Below are 20,236 nucleotides of genomic sequence, written 5' to 3'. Positions count from 1 at the left end.
GGGGATGACCGTACACGACGAAACGTACAAAATGTTATCGATGTGAAGACCGAGCAGTTCCTCCTATGCTTTGTAGCCTTTGAAAGTAGAAGATAAGTTATCACGGCCTTGAATACAAGTCTATTTAGAAAATTAAAAAATATTTGGCGACAGCTATCCACAAAAGCAAACAATGCCCCATTGAAGAAAGGTCACACGCAACCATTCGAACAGAAAAAAAAGACTCCATTTAGTCACATCATACAATGTATTCACATATGTCACATTGAGTCAGGCTTAAACACTCGCATAGATTTCCTCCAATCTTAAAAAGCGGCGCACAAGTCATAGTCGTCCTATACAGTCTCAGTTTGTCCACGCGTCCATGGCAGGCGGGCGGGCGGCGCACGACCCGCGATTGTACTGACAAGGCACACAACATATGGCAGAGGCGAGCGGCGGGCGGGCGCGCATCGTCTTTGTACCGGGCGCCGCGCCAACCGAGAACGGGCGCGGCGCCCGACAGATCAGCCGCGGCAGCGGCGCGCGGCGCGCCAACAATGAGGTGAGTGAGTGACACCGCGAGGTAAGAGCGCCGGCACTGCGCGCTCAGTTCAGCTACAGCATGTAGCGCTCGGCGGCCGGCGACGGCGGCGGCGGCCCGGGCCGGTCGCGGTGATCGCGGTGTCGCGATCCGCCCGGCCGTTTGGCAGCCACGCTGGGCGGCGGTGGCGGCGGCGGCGGCGGCAGCGCCACGCCGTACGTGTCCGACTCGTAGTCCGAGTCGAGCGCCGAGCCGCACCGGTACGCGTAGTAGGTGGCCGAGTCCGAGTCGCACACGTCCGTGCTGCACGGAGTCGGCGGCGGCGGCCGGTTACGCAGTTTGTAGTAGCGGTACGAGCCGAGCGTCGGCGCGTGGCTGGAGCCGGCCGCTGCCGTGGAGGCCGCGGCCGAGTGCAGGCCGGTGGCCGGGCTTGGCGGCGGGTTGAGCGGCTCCAGCGGGTACCGGGTGCCCGCCGAGCCGGAGCTCGAGCTGGACGCGCCCGTCACGTGCGCCCGGTCGTAGGGCGCCGAGCTGACCGGGCTGGAAGCGGGCGCCCCGGGCCGTGACAGCACCGAGAGCTGCACTGACTCGCGGCGCGGCCGGCCGCTGCGCCGCGACGCGCCGGCCGGCCGCGGCCGCACCGACGGCCCGGCGGCCGGCGCCATCGGTCCGCCGCCGGCCGCCGCCTCGATGGGCTCGGCCTTGCCACTGCGGCAGCGGCACCACCAGAGCACGAACGCCGACACTGCCAGCGCGGTGACGGCGAACACGGCCAGGATGACGAGCAGGCTGTGCTGAGAGCGGCCGGCCCGTCCGCCCAGCGAGTCGGCCGGCACCCCGCTGACGCCGCCGGCGCACACGGCCGTCAGCTCGTCCTCGCCCAGCTGACAGTGGTGCACGCCGTCGCAGAGCTGGCGCAGCGGCACGCACTGCTGCGAGCGGTGGCAGAAGAACTGGTTGGGCTCGGCGCCGCAGCAGGCCGTCTCGTCCGAGCGGTCGTCGCACTGCGGCACGCCGTCGCAGGCCAGGCCGCGCTCGATGCACTGGCCGTTGTTGCAGGCGAACTGGGCGCCCGTGCAGGCCGAACAGTTGTGCTCGTCAGCGCCGCCCTCACACTCGGGCTTGCCGTCACACCTGGCGGTGACGGACGGGACGGGGACGGCGTCACACACCGGTCGTCACCGGCACAGAACGATACTGACACTGGGCCGGCATATTGAAAGACGAAATCCAAAATGTAAAAGCGCGGATTCAACAGACCGTGATGACCGTGGAAGACGGTCTCAATTCATTCCTTGAAATAACAATATACGCTATACAGTAGGGTCCTCCAACGGCAGTGCCATCTTAAGTTAGTAAGCGAATAGATCAAAACTTTCGCGATCAAAGTTTTGCCCCGTGCCAATACTTGTTTGGTTTGCCTCCTTATCCTAACTACCTTACTCCTCAACCCCATCCTCTCTCACTTCTAACCACTCCTATCTTTCTTTCTCCGTCCCCTTTCTCACCTCCATCTGAGTGGCACGCAGTGCGGCTCGCCGTACGGACAGGCGAACTCGTGGTGTGCGCACGACGGCGGCCGCTGGCAGGTGCGGTTATCGCGGCCCAACTCTAGTCCCAGAGGACAGGAGCAGAGCGGCCGGCCCGACACGGCCACACACAGGTGCGAGCACAGACCGTTACCGTAGCACGGGTGTGACACGATCATCTGTGGAGAGAGGAGGGGAGGCGTCAGTCACCGGCTCCATACAAAACATTGGAGAAACAGCGCCACATGTGAGCTGAGTGGAGCTGGACCATAGGCAGCGGTCCTTCAGGTTCAGAACATCATTAATGACTAAGGGATGGGATCGCACATCAGAACACATTAGCAATAGTCGGAACAGCAAACAGTCCTCCCATTTTGAAATTGTCATCCCTGTCCAGATCAGGTTAAACTTATACCATCCTACGCCCTCGTCCCTTCTTCTCTCCCCGCTCAATATCTCTGCCAGGTGACGAGACCATCCACATACCCTGACAGCGGCGCTACCGACCTGTTGTGTCCGGCTGTTCCCCCGGCCACCGCAGGCCCCACTGACCTGTCGTGTGCGGTTGGCCACGGCGGCAATGGCAGTGAGTCCCTCGGTGCGGCTGACCACGGTGCTCAGCTGCTCGCCGGTGTGTTTGTCCACCCGCTCGATCAGCTGCTGTTTGGGGTCCACCCAGTACAGGTGGGGGCCGAGCACGGCCAGGCCGCGCACGGCGCCCTCCACCTTCTGCTGCGAGCGGTCCACCAGCACGCGACTGTGCAAGCGAAGACAGAGGGGGAGGGATCAGAATTAAAGTAGTTGTAAAGTAGAGGTGGATGCGGAGAAATGTAGCTGGCGCAACGGCACACACTGCTGCGAGCGGTGGCAGAAGAACTGGTCGGTCCACCAGCACATGACTGTGCGGGAGGTGAAACAGGTGACCGGTCAAAAAAGTAGCAGAGACGTCCATCAGCATACGGCTGTTTAAGGGATGCAGAACGGGCGACATGACGTCACAAAATGAAACCGACGGAAAAGTAGAATCTGTAAGAGTACTGAGCGGACGGAAAGAAGGTGGAGCAGAACGAACTCAGACAGGGCTACAGAACATTAGCAAGGACAGTTCGTTGGTACTCAGGTTCCCTGAAAAACAATATGAGAAGAATAGGCGGGAAAATATGAACGCGCCACTGAGCAGTAGTTTGTTTCATCGTCGCAGTACTCACGCGCTGCCGTTGAGGTCGGTGACCCAGACCTTCTGCAGGTCGGCCCAGTACACGAGCTGGGTGTCGGGGTCGGCGGTGAGCGCCGACGGCGGCCGCTCCAGGTCGGCCACCAGCGGCCGACGCTGCGAGCCGTCCAATCGGCAGAGCTCGATGCGCGCCGGCGGCCCCTGGTTGGCCCACACCATCAGGCCGTGCTCGGCCATCAGAGCCAGGTGGCGCGGCCGGTCGGCGCTGTCCGGCCCGCCCACCACCACGCCCACCTGACTGCCGTTCAGACGCGTCACGTTGATGGTGTTCTGTTCGGCGCACGACCAGAACAGCACACCAGAGTACGGCTCCACCTGACACGAGACATGGGGAACGGGCGTTAGAGGCAGCTAAAGGCATACGACCAGAACAGCAGGCCGGAGCACGGGGCCCACTCCACCTGACACAGACAAGGGCGAGGGGCGTTAAGGGCAGCCTCCCAAAGGAACAAGACCAGAATAGCACTCCATAGTGCGACTCCACTTGTCACAAAAAGGGAAATGAGGGAGGAAGTTAGGGGCCAATAACCAAAGGTACACGATCAGAGCAACACGCCAGAGTACGGCTCCACCTAACAAGCAAGGTGAAGAGGCGTTAGAGAAAAACGAACGACCAGAACAGCACACTACAGTACAGCTACACCGGACACACAGGGGAGTCTTTGGAGGTAGTCAGAAACTAAGAGGCTTCTGCGGCCAGTGCTCGCTCCGTAGCGCCGTCCACTTCGTACCGCAGCCCTGTCCTTGCCGTTGACTCACCTGTATGCCGAAGGGCCGGTAGCTGTCCGGTCACCTGTACCTATGTGTGCATATTGAAGGGCCGGTGTAACTACTCACCTGTTACAGGATATCGAAGGGCCAGTGTATTACCCACCTGTATATCGAACGGCCGGTATATTACCCACCTGTATATCGAAGGGTCAGTATAGTATCCACCTGTATATCGAAGGGCCGGTGGCGGACCGGTCACCTGTTATGAGTGTATATCGACGGGCCGGTATAGTACCCACCTGTATATCGAAGGGCCGGTGTATTACCCACCTGTATATCGAACGGCCGGTATATTACCCACCTGTATATCGAAGGGTCAGTATAGTATCCACCTGTATATCGAAGGGCCGGTGGCGGACCGGTCACCTGTTATGAGTGTATATCGACGGGCCGGTATAGTACCCACCTGTATATCGAAGGGCCGGTGTATTACCCACCTGTATATCGAAGGGCCGGTGGCGGACCGCGTTGCTCGAGCTGTGCACGAGGATCACCTGAGCCGTGTTATCGTCCCGGGCTCGCCGGATCGTCTGCAGCGCACGGCACCGAGTTAGTCAAGAATGAATAAGAGTAAAAGTTAGTTTACCTTATCAATATGAAAAAAACAGCCTGAATAGTCAACCAGCTCTCCTCTTACACTGAATGAACATTCATTAATGATTCATTCATAATGAACATTACTTACTTAATGAACACTCGGAATTTTATGGCACAAGGGCGTCCAAAATTAACATGAGAGAATCTGCTTCTATGTTCGCACCAATGCTGACCAGTCAGCATCACACTATAAAACTCCCCAATCCGCCCGTATAGCGGCTCTCCTCAGTCCGTCTCGCTGACTGACCTCCGTCTTGGCGTCGGCCCAATAGAGATGCTGGTTACGCGGGTCGAACGAGAGGGCGCGCGGGTTGCGCAGGTGGGTGATGGGCAGTGTGATGTCCGGTGCCTCTCCCGGCAGGGTCATGTACCGGTGCACCCGCGACCGCTGAGCGAACAGGAGAAACTCCGCCGGGGCTGCGCAAAGAACAGAGTTAGCAGACACACAGGCGAGAGCCGGGCACAATAGAGGCGTGTCAAACATAGCCGCCTTACAACCCTAGTTCCTAGAACAGGCTATAACTAGAACGTGTTAAGAAACCAGTATAACGCCTTTTGGGGCGACTAACGGAGCGAGCGAGAGGGTGGGCCTTGCACGTGCGAAATTGCGAGGGGGTACCTCCAACTGACTTGTGCATGGCATCCTACTAACCGGTCTCTAGCGATCTGCCAAATTTGGGCACAATCGGCCCAGCCGTTCTCGAGATCTGGAAGCGGCACCCTGCACGTGCGCACGTGCAAAATGGGTCCCAACCGACTTGTGCACGGCACCCTACTAACCGGTCCCTAACTGTGTACGTACCAAATTTGAGGGTAATTGGTCGAGCCGTTCTCGAGATCTGGAAACGACCCCTGCACGTGCGCACGTGCAGCAGCGCCCTAACTCTAGCACATGGATATGCAGTGCCTAGTGGGTGCCTACCTACATGCCAACTTTCAGCGCAATCGGCCAAGTAGTTACCGAGATATTGCAACAATTACAAAACGGACACCTCTTCGTTTTGCACGTGGCACGTGCATAAGGGGTCACCCACATGCATCAGGAATAGTCCAATACTTGGTAGAAGGAATGAAGCTACCCTACAAAAATTACCGCGTGTAAATCGGTCAAGTGGTTGCTGAGATATAAGCCTCGCAAAAGCGTGACCACGGCCGGCCGGCCGGCCGCTCATACTCAGAAATTTCCGTTAATCTAAGGAAAGACTACGCTCGCTTCGCTCGCTCCGTAACCATCGATAAACGAATGGCAGAATCAAGATGATGATAAAAATAAGCATCCATCATTATCCAACTACAATCCGTTAAACCCTAAGCCTCTTCTAATAAGTATTCCGACATTCAGCTGGTCCCCACCTTCCTTGATCATTCCCACCCACCCTCCTCCCTCTCAGCGGCCGCTACTCACGCAGACAGCGGCGTCCGTCGGCTGCCAGCTGGTAGTGGCTGCGGCAGCCGCACCGGTGCGGCGGCCGCTGCCCGTCGGCCGTCAGCGGGCTGGCGAAGCACAGACTCTGACAGCCGCCGTTGTGCTCGACACAGGGCGTCCAGGCCGCCAGCTGGGAGCGGTGGAACACCAGCAGACTCACCACGTACTTCACGCCGTCGCGCACCACTGTCCGGTTGTCGCCGGTCATTTTATCGGCCCGCTCGATGCGGTCGTCGGTCCAGTCCGACCAGTATACATGTTTCCCGTACACTGCCAGTGTGTAGGGCTGTTTGAGACCGGCCAGCACCACGCGCCGGCCGTCGCCCGTCAGCTGTACCGACTCGATGCGCCTGCTGTCGATGTCCACCCAGAAGAGACGGCCCGAGTCGTGGTCGACGGTGAGGCCGTCACAGCGGTTCACGGCCGTCACGAACTGTTCCGTGGCCGTGCAGTCTAGCCGAGACCGGTACAGCGAGGAGACGGCTGACCAGTCGGCCCAGAACAGGTACCTGAGACAGCACGGCGAGGTGCCGGGAGCCAGGTCAGATGCAGGTGGCACAGCGTGGGGTACATCATCGGCAGAGCGCAAGGAGATTCACCACACCACCAGTAAGGCAAATGACATTATAATATCGTGATAAAAAGTCGTGTTGGCTCGGCCGCCAGCGTGCTAGCTTGACCCGGGTCAAATGAAATTATATCATTACCATACATGAACTTGCCAATTTCAAGGGTTCTACAAGCATCATCGGCGCTCCCCTAGCATCCACTCAACCTGTCATCACACTATCTGACTTAGATTAAGCGTACGAAAGTCGTGTGTCTGCATTCGTTAAAGTCACCGACGGCTGTCTGTCGAACGCACCCGGCACTGGCGTCGACGGCGATGCTGCGCGGGCTTCGGCTGTTGTCCCAGAGTAGCACTCGGCGACTGGAGCCGTCCACACGTGCCACCTCGATCCGACCCAGCGCCTCCGACCAGTAGATGTTGCCGGCCAGCCAGTCAACCGCCATGCCTGAACCGAGGAGCACATACGGCAGGCGAGGGGGATGTCAACTCGCGCCGGCATGGGGCGGATTCGTTGAGATTGGATATGACGGAAAACCTATGGCATGCATAAAATGACGCTTGATATCGACAGAAGAGCACAGCTCATTTAATCTCATCATTCGACATCTAGATTTCAAAATGATCCCAAAATAATGATAGCGTCGTTCCACAGACAATTCAGGTTCCATCGAAATGTCACCGCCTTCCAGTGCAATTCCCTCGCAGAAGACCCTTCTTAGTCTCTTCCACCTGCAGCTCCGTAACTGCCGGCGCTGAGCGCGGCTCACCCTCGGGGAACTCGGTGTCCAGCTGGATAATCTTCTGCAGTCCGGAGCCGTTTGTGAAGGCCCGAGATATCGACTTGTTCTTCATGTCCGTCCAGTAAATACGCTCGTCGCGCATGTTAAAGTCCAGAAACCTGTGCCAATGCGTCAACAGGTCAGTGAAGACGGAAACCATTTACAAACAAACAGGTCAACATGACGCCTCAGGGAATAATACGGTAGCGTCAGACGGACTACTGTCAAAATGCACTGCGGAAAAACTTCGGCTGAAGGAGAATCATGTTACATCAAATATACTGAAACATGACATTACAAATACACCAAAACGTTTCACTGTCATCATAACAAGGTGTCCAACATGGCCTGACGTTATTCTGACCGGCAGTGATCTGCCCTGTCAGCCTGACACACCGCCGGCAGGTGACCTGCGGCGGCGGCGTCTGACCACGAGCTCACCCGGCATCGCTGATGCCCGACAGCGGAATGATGACGTCGTTCTGCGGCGTCTCCAGGCTGATCCGCCGGATCGACTTGCTCTGGCTGTACAGCAGGAACGCCTCCGGGACGATGCACGTCTTCAGGTCCGATGTCAGTTCGTGGCCTGGAAGACGAAGTCAGAGTCAGAGTGCGCCAGCTCTTCCCTTACGCAGACTGGTGCCATTATTTTCCGTATGTATAGGTGATACCGGTACGAGATCAGACTGAAGGAGATCGGTACCAGATCAGCCTGATGACGTAATACGATACAATAGCACAATTCGTATGACCTGACACAGCCATATTGTGTTCCCCTTGACCTGACCTGATCTCAACGACTCCTACTCTATCCCGCACTGTTTTCGTACATATTTCCGGTTCCGTCCATTCGCCCTGTTGATGTTCGAGGTCGGTGCCGGTTCCACGGCACCATTCTGTTTGTGATTCTGTTTACGGCTGGAGGAGACGGCGGTGCCAGCCCACCTACCTGGCAGCTTTCCTGGCCGGCAGGCTGCAGTGGCCGTCAGCCTTCCTGTACCGGACGCGGCGGCGCAGACCCGTCAGCTCAACGAGGCCCGTGCACTCAGCAATAGGACAGTGCAGATGGGTCCGTGTGTTCAATTACTCACCAATAGAACAGTTAGTAGCGGATGGGCCCGTATGTTCAATTACTCACCAATAGGACAGTTAGCGGAGGGGCCCGTAATCCGTATGTTCAATTACTCACCAATAGGACAGTAGCAGCTGGGCCCGTCGGGTGTGTTCAGGCACAGGTGCGAGCAGTTGCCGTTGTGCTGCCAGCAGCCGTTGGTGCCGGTCGGAGCTGTGCGCGAGACCACCTTGAGCCCCATTAGGTCGGGCAGGTGTTCGACGATCACCTCCCGCTCGTCGCCTGTCATCTTGTGCGCGCGCTCGATGGTGCGCGACGTCCAGTCGGTCCAGTAGACGAAGTTGTCCAGCAGCGAGATGCCGAACAGGTGCGGCAGCTTGTTGTTGAGCACCACGCGCCGACCGGAGCCGTCCATGTTAGCCGTCTGCCGAGTCGGGGCGGCAGCCGGGTCAGGTACTGGGCGGGTATGCGACAGGGTACATGCATGCTAATCGGCGTATACGCCGATATGTTCAGCTCTAAAACAAAAGATGCCAACATTACAACATCGATTAGGGAACAGAAGAAAATGCACTTGCATAAAAGGACACCACACTGCTGCTTCACCCATGACTGTCCAGAACACAGCCACTCTGACTGTGTTTATGCTTTGAGACTCGACCCACCTCGATCCTATCTTTGCCGGCGTCGCACCAGTAGAGCGTGCGCAGCCGGAAGTCCAGCGCGATGCCGTTGGGCCACTTGAGGTCGGTGTCGAACAGAATGTGTCTGCGGCTGCCGTCCAGAGCCGAGCGCTCGATCTTGGGCCGCACGTCGCTCCAGTCGGACCAGTACATGTAGCCGGCCACCGGGTCGACGGCAATGGCACGCGGCTCGTCCAGGTCCTCCGAGATCAGCACCTGAAGGGTGTAGAGGGGAGGATTAGATCACTGCTCTCCGAGGGCTGTACCTAGGAATAACACAATTTAAGGAATAGTAAGAAATAAGAGAGCATTTATCCGAGGTCGGGAGAGGATTTTTTAGGATTCGACCGGCATCTAGGAAAGTTGTGAGATGAAGACAGAGCCTGGGAACGGAGAGAGACGAGAAGACCAGAACACTCAACGCTCCCTACGAAGGTAGTGTCTAAGGATCACGCAGGCGGCATTATGTTCGTAGCATGATAGAAAAGCCAGTGCCTGACTGCAGTGCCTGGGTGTCACGTGTCCGGCAGACCCAGCGGGCCCCACGTCCCCATCGGTGGCTATCTGGGAGGTGGTCACACATGACACACACGACACAGTCCGTCCAGCCACCAGACATACACCGCCCGACGAGCGGCCTGGGAAAACCGACCGGCCAGACGCTCCAAAAGCTTCGCCGAACACGAGAAGGACACGTGCACCCGATCGTAACAGGATACTGAGACTGGACGAGAAAAATACACCAACATCGAGTGCAACGGATGGTTCCCACAGCTGCGTCGCATGATGCCCTCCAGACAAAGACATGTAAAACATCAGGGGCAATAAATAGCGCTAATATGACAATGCACTGTTGACCAAACACGGCCATGCACCCAAAACTGTCACACCTCAGACAATGGCGCTGGTGTCAGCAGAGGTCAGACGGGTCACAGTTTTTCGTCGCGCCGGATCAGAACCGGGACAATGGATGATTCCTAGGCTCGTGGATACACTGTCTATCTAACACGTCACAACAGTTCCATCTAAAACTACCAAACCATGTCATTGTCATGCTAAATTACAAAACCCATCTAAAAAGTGTGACAACAGTTCCCATCTAGGACTACCTACCCACCCTCGCGTGTCCCCGCTGTGACCCACGGCAGCCGACCTCCGAGTACCGACCTTTCTGGCGGTGCCGTCCAGGCGCGACACCTCGATTCGGTTCGAGCCGGTGTCGGTCCAATGGATGTTGCGCGCGATCCAGTCGACGGCCACGCCGTCCGGGTTGTGCAGCTCAGAGACCACCACCGTCTCCTGATCGGTGCCGTCCAGCCGCGAGCGCTGGATGCGCTGCGTCTGGGAACGGGGAGGGGCAGCGTGAGATGAGGGGAAGAACCGCGCCGTCAGGACGTCAGAGGGTGGAACAAAGTCAGCAGACACTAAGTTAACGGGGATACGGCTATGAGCATGTAGCCTCTGTAAATGAGATCGATTCGTGACGTAATCAGACACTAGAATGACACGCTAATGAAGCATATACATCCTAAAATGTTCAATCACAAATGAACATCGTTGCATCCGTAACGTCTTAATTATCCCGCTGTTAAGCCATACACCACTGTATACCTAATAACCTCAAGCGGTCATCCAAACCGATAATCTTTTCGCTAACCCATTCCACCGTCTCCTAAGCCTTCCTCCCCATCCCGCCCGGCCGTTTCCCACCTCCCCTCCACCGTCTCCTAAGCCCCCCCCCCCCCCAGCCGTTTCCCACCTCCTCGTCTGTCCAGTAGAGCTGGTCCTCGATGGGGTCGTAGTCGACGGCCACGGCCTGTTTGACGCCCTTCAGTGGCAGCATGATGTCCGTGTGATCGGGCGTATCCAGTGAGATCAGACGCAGGTCGGTCCGCCGCGCCAGGATGATCAGACGCTCCGGACCTGCGGCGCCGCCACGGGGCGGGGTGAGCACGGCGGGATACCGACGGAAATTTACGTAGCGCAGGGACTCATCAGTGATGTTGATTTAATATGCTTAACAGACAGCCATTTTTTATCGGAAACACGAGAAAGATTTCAACAAACCTATCACTACTTAGCACTTCAGCAAAGCGCCAGCTCAGTCAAATCCTGATGATAATGCAGATGAGCTTTTGTGTAAGTTTCCCAAACCGAGACGGCCACCGGCATTCTGAATCGAATCCCAACACCACAGTACGTCGTAACACCAGCAATCAGCTGCAGACAGGGGCCATACCGAGCTGCCAATACTCACGGTCGGCGCAATGTGTCTCGTTGATGAGTCTCACTCCGGTAGGACACGAGCACGAGTGTCCGGGCAGGGCGCGGCCGGCCGCCGCTCCGGTCGGCCGGAACGCCGCTCCCGGCGACAGCAGGCACAGGTGCGAGCAGCCGCCGTTGTGCTCGGCGCAGGGCACCGGGCCGGGGCCGTGCCAGGCCGGCTGGCGGGAGGCCGTGAACACGTGCACGTCGAGCGGCTGCACGCCGCGCCCGCCGCGCTCACCGCCCAGCACCGTCCGCACGTCGCCGCCGTTCCGCTTCTTACACGAGTGGATCGACCTGCAGACAGCGAGAGGGCGAGCGCTACAGTTGGATGCCGACCATGTTACGGTAGGGAAATGTTAGGTAACTACATTTCCCTACCGTACTACTATTTTGTAAGTGCGAAATAGATGGATCTTAAATTAACGGCGCATCGCAGATTGTTTTAAAAGTGTCCAAGAGATAAAAGCGCCGAAGGCTATAGTAGTTCAGGTAGAGACTAAAGCTACTACAACACTGTATTCAAGGTTAATTTTATTTACCTGGCTGATGGAACTTCGGTACCTATCGGACTCCCTCAATGGCACTGTTTTCTGCTGTCTCGAATCCGATCCTCCAGGACAAAGTGCAGGAGATACGCACACTAAACTAGGTCCTTCTAACCCGAACTTAGCATCACTCTGACCCAGTCTCCTAAAATTGGATTTAGATTGGGTGTGCCGAGGAAAAGAAAATATCTTAGGAAGAAAAAAGGAAGTAAATACCTGTAGTATTTTTGCAAAAGGAAGAAGGCAGTTTTAGTGCCAGGTGATAAAGCAGGATTTCATGTAAGGATCTGGACAGGATCTGAAAGAAAAGGATGTGGATGTCAAGACATCCATGTCAACGTGGATGTCAACTGTCAAGTCATCCGTAGCCTGACTGTTCGAATGCATGGATTTTTTCAAGATGAACTAATGCCACTTTCTGATTTTTTGAGAAAAAAATATTTTCACTATTATAGGTGTGATTTTCCATCCAAAATTATAAAAAAAAAATGGAACACGGCTCTGACCTCTCCGCCGCCTCTCTGACTCTTCCACCCCTTCACCGCTGTCCAGACCTCTCCTTCTGACCTCTCCGCCCCTGTACCGCTGACCTTTCCGTCCCCCAGGAGGGGCCCCGCTCTGACCTGGTGTGCCAGTCGGTCCAGTAGAGCCGGTCGCGGAACAGCGTCACCGAGAACGGGTGCTTGAGCTCGCCGCCTTCCATCACCACGCGCCGGCCCGTGCCGTCGTACCGCTGAGCCGAGATCTGCGGCCGCTCTTTCTTCGCCTCAGTCCAGTACACCATCTGGGGGAAGGGAGGCGGGGTCAGTGGTGGTAGGGGTTAGTGATAAGTGAGCTACACTATATGTGGAGACATGATGGTCCACAGTTCATCACTAACACCTGTGGGAAGGGAGAGTCAGTCGGTGATGGTGTGTGTGTGTGGGGGGGGTCCTCATTCCTCCGCTGATGACACGTGACGTGACTGTCCGAAGGGTCACCTGTAGGTGAACCAGGTAAGGTGATATCACACATCGGACCAGCGGGGCCTCAGCACCGTTCCAAAAACAGGATACATGCGAAAAAAGGCATCGCATGAGTCAGTTTCAGAAGAAGTGTTACAAAAAGGTTCAAACATACAAAAAGAGCACGAGGCTAATTGTTAATCGGTGTCAATATCAGTAAACATGCTCTGGGATTGTCCAGTTCTTAGAAACGTTACTGAACATGGTGGTCTGCTAAAGAAGAAAGAGGATACAGACTATCTTCGGAAAGCAAAACACGTAAAAATAACACATGTCTTTCCTTTCCAAAAAAAAAAAAATCATGTGGCACGTCCACACCAAATTTCAGACTCTTAGTAGAAATGACACTTATATTTCCTTTCTGATTAAAAATCATCTGCACGTCCTCACCATATTTCAGACTAAGTTGTTAAAAAGTCGAAGTCTTATTTCCTTGAAATGCTGGCACGCAAAGACAAGCTGTTCGAAGGAGCGAGGGCCCCAGATTTGATTCCCAAAACACCAGCTGCTAATCCTATGTAACGGCGCTCACAATGTCCTTGTCCGGGCCGTTTTGTTAGCATTTTATGCCGTTCTGTCTGTCGCATGTCTGTCCTGTACTCAGTGTCGCAGCCAAATCGGGCCGCGACAATAGCACGATTCAGATGTCCTCGTAACAGTTTTAGATGCTACAGCTATGCATATACCGATCCACGAAACTGTTTTCGTTGAAAAACTGAGCACGTTCCTCGTTTATCGGAAAACTCGACTGTCCTATTTTCCGGCGGAATTTCCGAGTGGCCCCTCGCGGAGCCGTTTGCCGCTGTCCACGGATTTTTCATGGGTGGGCTCAGGGCTGTGCGGCCCCTACGCCACGCGGCCGGTCGATTCTCTCCACAGACCCCCGGGTCCGTCCTAATCTGCTGCATGCCCTGACATGTAAACAGACCAGGTGTCGGTACTCTGCACAGCCGGCAGTAACCGTCCTACCGCTATCACAGGCCCAGCGGCGGCCGCCGGCGCATTCCTGGCCGGCGGGACCTACCACCGGCCACCCGAGCCACCACGCCGCACTGCGGGCTCCCCTGGGACGATATTACAGACGGCCTGGCACCGGCCGGGCGGATCGCCCGTCACTGCAGCGGCCGACCTGCAGCGGGGAGAGTCTCTCTAGCAGCCCCCGGTCTCAGACATCCGACCCATCCGTCCGGCCGGCCGGCGGCGGTCACGTCCCTACCTTGGTCTCGTAGTCGATGGTGATGCCGTTGGGCCAATGGATGTCGTCGCGGACGAACACAGAGCGGGTGCTGAGGTCGCCGTCCATGCCGGCCCGCTCGATCTTCGGAATCTCTCCCCAGTCCGTCCAGAACAGCAGTCTGTCAACATTGCGGACAGTCAGAACTGGGACAGAAAGGTCATTGGTCGAAAACAGTAGCCTACGAAATATGCGAAAAGGCTGGGCATAGCGCCATGTCCATGGAGCAAGTTCTTCCACCAACCGCAGCATATTTTCATCAAATGTCCAGACATCTAGCGCCGGAACTATCTGAGCCCGGCATCTCACCTCAGGGAATCTAACGCCCTACCAACTGAGCCGCGATCCGAACTGACCCCAGACAGCATTGCACGTAAATCTGTCCTGGATGATGCCCGGTCTGGTTGGGGTTTTAGGGCGCCCTACGGCATCGGTCATGGACGGGCATCCATTGTAAGGTAGGTCTAAGTCTGTAGGTGGGTTTAAACTCTAAGCTCTCATGTGCCGTAACTGTCCACCTGCCCGACTTCAGGACATATCTCGGTGACATCAGTGTGATACTGGTCATGCTATATGGCGACTATAACCAAACAAGGAGCACTTAGCGGAGCGCTGAGTTCGTGTGGCAATCCTAGCTCGTAAATTTTACTTTGCGTCCTAAAAGAGGACGTCTGGTCACTAAGTTTTCACGCACGGCCACGCTGTAAACTAACTGGCCAGAGAGGTATATTTCTGTGACCGGCTATATGTGTCGTCTGAATTCGGTGTTTCTCAGAATGTTAACTGTACCATTCTACGAACTGTTCGTCGGACGGCCTTCGTGAGTGTCGTCAAACATTTATGTAACTGTACGCTAGTATCAATGATGTCGCACAAAAAGTGTTGCACTGAGGACGTGTCAACTCGATAAAACTAAACGTAAAACATCAACTAGTTCACGAGATCTGATCTGCTAAATTAGCCCCACGACACATCAAACTACCAAACCAAGTGCTAACATGTCATGAATCACAAGCAAGCACGACAACCAGCACGAGAATGCACCGGGGCGCCTCCTTTGAAGAGCCGTACTAAGCTAAATACTGCAAGGAAAATCATGTCGCATCATGTTAAAAGTTGTCAATTTTCTGTAGCACCAGGTTGACACTCGGGCCGGCCTCAGAATAAGGCTAGTAGGTCTAGGAGGATCGACTGTACCCCGATGGAGCCCCAGAGACCTTCAGACAGACCCCTATATCCCAAACGACGCCACCCTCGATATACGAGACTGCTCGACTGATATATCAGACCAGGCCCCTGCACGTCAGTATGCCCGGCAAATCCCCTGTCTTACAGAGCTCCCACGGCCGGTGTTCGCGCCATTCCCACGCACAGTCGGCGTTGGCGCCATTCTCACCCCTCGGAGGGCAGGAGGGCGATGGCGCGCGGCCGGTCCAATCGGTCGTAGAACAGCACGCGTCGGTTGCCGCCGGTCCTGTTGGCCACCTCGATGCGCTTTGTGTCGCTATCGGTCCAGTAGAGTTTGCCCGTGATCCAGTCGATGGCCAGTCCGTCCGGGTTGATCAGCCACTCGGTGATGACGCGCCGCTGCCAGGTCAGGGCAGGTCAAGTCACGTGAGGCCAGGGCGGGTCAGACCAGGTCACGAGAGGTCGGGTCAGGTCAATACAGGGGCAGGGGGTAGCTTCTCAGCTTAGCAGAAGGAGGCACCACCTACTGGTTGCCGGTCGGAATAGTGACTGCGGAGTACAGGTTACACTGGCTCAGGTCAGCCACGGCATCGACAGTTCAGACGAACGACCACGGCAAGCGGTTGGCGTGGGCGACCATATTAGGGTCGGTACATATCGTGCTGAGGTCGCGAAAGGTCGCCAATAGGGGACAATGGCGTGGTCACGCCAATGCAACTCCGATTAGCAGCACCGCTAAACGTAGAATCCTACATGAATCAGCCAGCAAAAACGATAGACACACACCAGGAGCAAGCAACAGCTAAAAAAACTAATAATATATCTGTCCCAAACAGCATAACAATTAAATTTTTGCTCTTTAAAAGGTTAAGTAACTGTACCATATTCTTTCAAAGGCACTGTAAAGGAATGGCTACATGAGCAATGAAGTCACGTCCATTGTTTATCCTTAAACTGTTTACTCACATAAGGCTTGACACAAATGCATGAGGTAAAAGAAGCTTACTGCTGCGACACAATGCTTGGGTGTGCTGGCTCACAAAAATCGCTCACCATGCAAACTCGTTCGTGGTAACCACTTGCGGGGAACAAAGCCGTTTCAGCCCTAAGCAAGTAAAATGATTCACCCCGTTTATTCTAAGAACGAGTTCCGGCCATAATGTCATCTTCAGCATTCTCTGTTAAATGTCGGGTGAAGTCACCCATGTACTGTTTGTATACACGCAAAAATACCGGTGACAATGGCCAGGGACGGCATGACGGCAGCACGCAGGGTCGGCGGCGTCGGCCGAGCCCAGGTGGCGGGCAGCCTGCCTGGTGGGTGACTCTAATACTGACCAGTCGAGTGGCGTGGGGTGATCCTCATACTGACCGAACAGAGCTGTGGGGTGCCTTCCATACTGAACGAACAGGCCCGTGGAGTGCCCGGCTCATACTGACCGAAAGGACCCGTGGGCCGTGGGGTGCCCCTCATACTGACCGATACGATGACGTATCCCTCACACTGACCGGTCGGACGCGCGATGGTCCGGGGAGATTGGAGCATTTGATCTCCCCCAGAAATATGTCGATCCAGCACACCTCACGCCGCGCAAAGTTGAAGTCCACAGCAGCCGCATCATGGATGTTCTGCGACAGAGGAAATGCATATTTATAACACTTCAGGGACCGGAATACAGTCATGATGTACTAATTGTGCTCTAGCAAAGCACTTTCACATGGATATAGAAAGGTGGCACTATTACTGAATTCACAGAACCTCCTGTGTATTGTATCATTCGTTTCGCCTTGTTGGTCTGAAGTTCAAGGTAGAAAAATATGTAATTATATAGTAATAAGAACTATCAGCACAGCCCAAAGGCCCAATGATTTACAATCAGTCAGCTTCTACAGGTGGCTGGCATGAAGCACTGGCTTAAAGAGACAGGAGCAGTAATACAATAATCTGACATATCCGGTCATGACAAACTCAAGGGTCAGGGTGTCAAAAAAATCAACCATGAAAACTTCCACAAAAAAAAATTAGAATGACTCCACTTCATTTTTATATAGCGTTATCCCAAGACATAAACAAGAAGTAAACAGCCCGTAAGTTTGAGCGAAATTGGTTCATTTTTGGCTTTCATTAGTATTGGTTAGCTTAGCAGCAGGGCTGCGGAGTCGGAGTCAGTCGGAGTCGACAGTTCTGCCCGGAGTCGGAGTCACCAAAATCTTACCGACTCCGACTCCGGTATCGGCGTTAACGCTGCATGGCTCAACGTCATGCCCTGCACCTGTTTGATGGACAATACCCGAGATTGACGATGCTCGAAATTAGATTTTGTCGAAAAAAGAATATTTTGCTGTTCTGGACGAACATTTTCAGCGAAAAAAGCAGAAGAAGTTGAATTCCCCAGAAACTGCTTTTTAATCCTGCAAGTTATTTTTAATGCATATTTGCAACGCAAGTTCTAGAACGCACATAGGATCGTTTCAAGCAAGATAAAAACATCACCATTATGAACTTTAATATCACGATATGGATTTTAATAGAACCGTCCGGAGTCGGAGTCGGAGTCACCCTAAAATACATAGACTCCGCAGCCCTGGTTAGCAATACAGCTAGAGACCTCGCAGTTCTTATCTAGCGCATGGAGATTACGCTCGCGTCACTTAACGACTGGTTTTGCGCCAGTCTCCGAACTCAGCCGCCGGTGTAAGAGACTGTTGATTGGTCTCTCCGCCGCGCGCCACTGTCACCCGGATGGCATGTTGCGAGGATGAATGCTCGTGACGGCACTCAAAATCTCACGCACCCAGTACCTACTGCCTCTCAGGTTATGACAATATGTCCGAAACAAATTTTGATCGACTGCAAAAAAATATGAACTTCACCGCTCATATTATTTTCGGTTGCCGTAAATTTGACCATGTCACTGACCTGCGAAAAAAGATCGGGTGGCTGTCCTCGCGTTGTATGTCTGATTACCAAACCCTCGTATCACTCACAAAGTCATACAGCGTGGCAAACCCAAGGAACTGGCAGCCCTGTTCGTTTCAAACCCCGCCATCTGTGAGATATGGGTGGTTGGGGATGAGCATCGTTCTACGGAAGTTTTTGTCTGTGATTTGATGCGAATGAATGTGTGAATGTTGAGGATGTTTAGATTAGTAAGTAGGGACACTTATGGACTTTAAGCATTAATTGCCATGCAATTTGATCATGTTGATAGCTCATGATCATGCAACACAATACAATAGCCCGGTCAAGTAGGTTACCTACCTATTAAAGGTGTGTGCAGTCATATGCATTGGATATTTCCAAATATTTTTGAAAGATATAACTAAGTACCTTTATCACAAGAATTCATCAAAAGTTAAGAAAAAATATGTTAGCAAAGAGCATAACATTTTCACACTTTCCTCTTAATAAATGCAAAAACCTGAATGAAATAAGTGTGCCACAGACTCAAAAAAATCCATGAATTTCACAAAATAAATGCTAGATACATATGGATCAGGATGCCAGTGTGCTAGTTGGTTGCTGTTTTTCATCAGCATACTGCCAGTCTTCTATTGAGAAGAAGTTCATTGCTGACATTCCTTGGCATCTCATTTGTCAATCACACACACACACACACACACACACACACACACACACACACACACACACACACACACAAGTTCACCAATGACAAAGCAAGAAAAATTAACAGGCTGGAAATCTGCTGAATAGCAACCGATGATAAAAAATGGTGACTGACGAGCACCTGACTCATAGAACATTCTTAAACATCCATACAAGCAAATACCTTTGTCAGAGAAGTGCCATTCACCCAGGGCCTGTCAATGTCAACCAGCCGTACTTCTTGTCTATTTGCAAACAGAAGAGCAGGATCAGGAATCGCATCTGAAACAAAAAGTTTATTACATGTGAGCTTAAATTGGAAAATGGACAAACATGTTTTGCACAAAGTAGGTAGGTATGTAGGTAGGTAGGTATAAACCACATAAATGCTAAAACAAAAAGTATGTAGCTACCTCCTAACTGTTAGGTATTGCCATTGAATATTAGAGAAGTACTGTAAGTACAGGTCTCGCGGGTTTTAGTGGTAGGTTTTGCACCTAGAGTAGAAAATTTAGTGTAATTCAGGCTATATCTTCATCATCTTAAGCTTTTAAGTGTTGAAGATGCGATCGACTTATTGGTTCATAAGCCGGCCATGATTGTGTAAAATGGCTTCATCGTAGATCGATTAGTTTCTGAGCTAACCGGGAATGTAAAGGTGCAAAATCTACCTCTTAATCTCGTGAAAGCAGTACCTAGATTTAAAGCAAAGTTTAAAATCAATAAATACTTACCATTAAAATGCAGAAGATTGACCACAAAATTGGTTAAAACCAACAAAAGATGTAGACAGTGTGCCATCACATCCCCCTACATCACAAGCTTTGTAAAAGGTTAAAAACTATGAGGTAGTGTATGATGAATCAATAAAATCATAATCTTCCATTCATCTCAACATTAACAATCTTGACATCTTCACGCAAAAAAAAAAGAATAACACTTTTTGGTGAAGCTTGATGCCAGTGTCTTGATCGTGACCTGAATCTTGAGGAACAACAAAAGGTTCACTTGACTAAAAATGTCACTGGTGTAACATTGACATGAATACGTTTTGTCCGTCGCGTTCCCCTCAGCGCCAACCAATATAACTGCAAAATCGCTTTTAAATATAAGGCGCACGAATCGCCAGACTGAGACCGATCCTCGAACCACTTCACTTGACTTGCCACTGTCCGGAAAACAAAACATGCGGCCATTATGCCGCT

The 20,236-nt window shown here is 53.5% G+C and overlaps 1 protein-coding gene across 1 annotated transcript; it reads right to left on the bottom strand.

The window, feature by feature from the left end:
- Positions 1–233: 233 nt before the first annotated feature.
- LOC122381137 (low-density lipoprotein receptor-related protein 5-like) lies at positions 234–20,205 on the bottom strand. The gene is made up of 21 exons (XM_043364988.1): positions 19,766–20,205; positions 19,216–19,313; positions 16,934–17,053; positions 15,633–15,823; positions 14,219–14,357; positions 12,622–12,782; positions 11,443–11,747; positions 10,945–11,108; positions 10,353–10,526; positions 9,168–9,401; positions 8,620–8,926; positions 7,872–8,016; positions 7,419–7,549; positions 6,946–7,096; positions 6,060–6,589; positions 4,902–5,071; positions 4,495–4,587; positions 3,261–3,601; positions 2,605–2,809; positions 2,032–2,231; positions 234–1,657 (listed from the first exon to the last, which is right to left on the bottom strand). Exons 1-21 carry the CDS (start codon positions 19,830–19,832, stop codon positions 598–600), a joined length of 4,986 nt encoding a protein of 1,661 aa, XP_043220923.1. The 5' UTR covers positions 19,833–20,205; the 3' UTR covers positions 234–597.
- Between the last annotated feature and the right edge of the window lie 31 nt (positions 20,206–20,236).

The sequence above is a fragment of the Amphibalanus amphitrite genome, unplaced genomic scaffold, assembly GCF_019059575.1.
Source record: "Amphibalanus amphitrite isolate SeventyFive unplaced genomic scaffold, NRLGWU_Aamphi_draft 000114F_arrow, whole genome shotgun sequence".
In the NCBI taxonomy this organism is placed as follows: domain Eukaryota; kingdom Metazoa; phylum Arthropoda; class Thecostraca; order Balanomorpha; family Balanidae; genus Amphibalanus; species Amphibalanus amphitrite.
The sequence above is the reverse complement of the archived record's forward strand: the minus strand, read 5'-3'. Positions and strand labels throughout refer to the sequence as shown.

What these genes read in the sequence shown, in the direction of transcription:
- LOC122381137 (XM_043364988.1), bottom strand. Translation starts at nt 19,832, where the DNA reads ATGGCACACTGTCTACATCTTTTGTTGGTTTTAACCAATTTTGTGGTC. An exon ending in CAATCTTCTGCATTTTAATG is followed by an intron (nt 19,314 to 19,765) that starts GTAAGTATTTAT and finishes TTTTTGTTTCAG; the next exon opens with ATGCGATTCCTGATCCTGCT. An exon ending in TCGGGCATCAGCGATGCCGG is followed by an intron (nt 7,550 to 7,871) that starts GTGAGCTCGTGG and finishes GCATTGGCACAG; the next exon opens with GTTTCTGGACTTTAACATGC.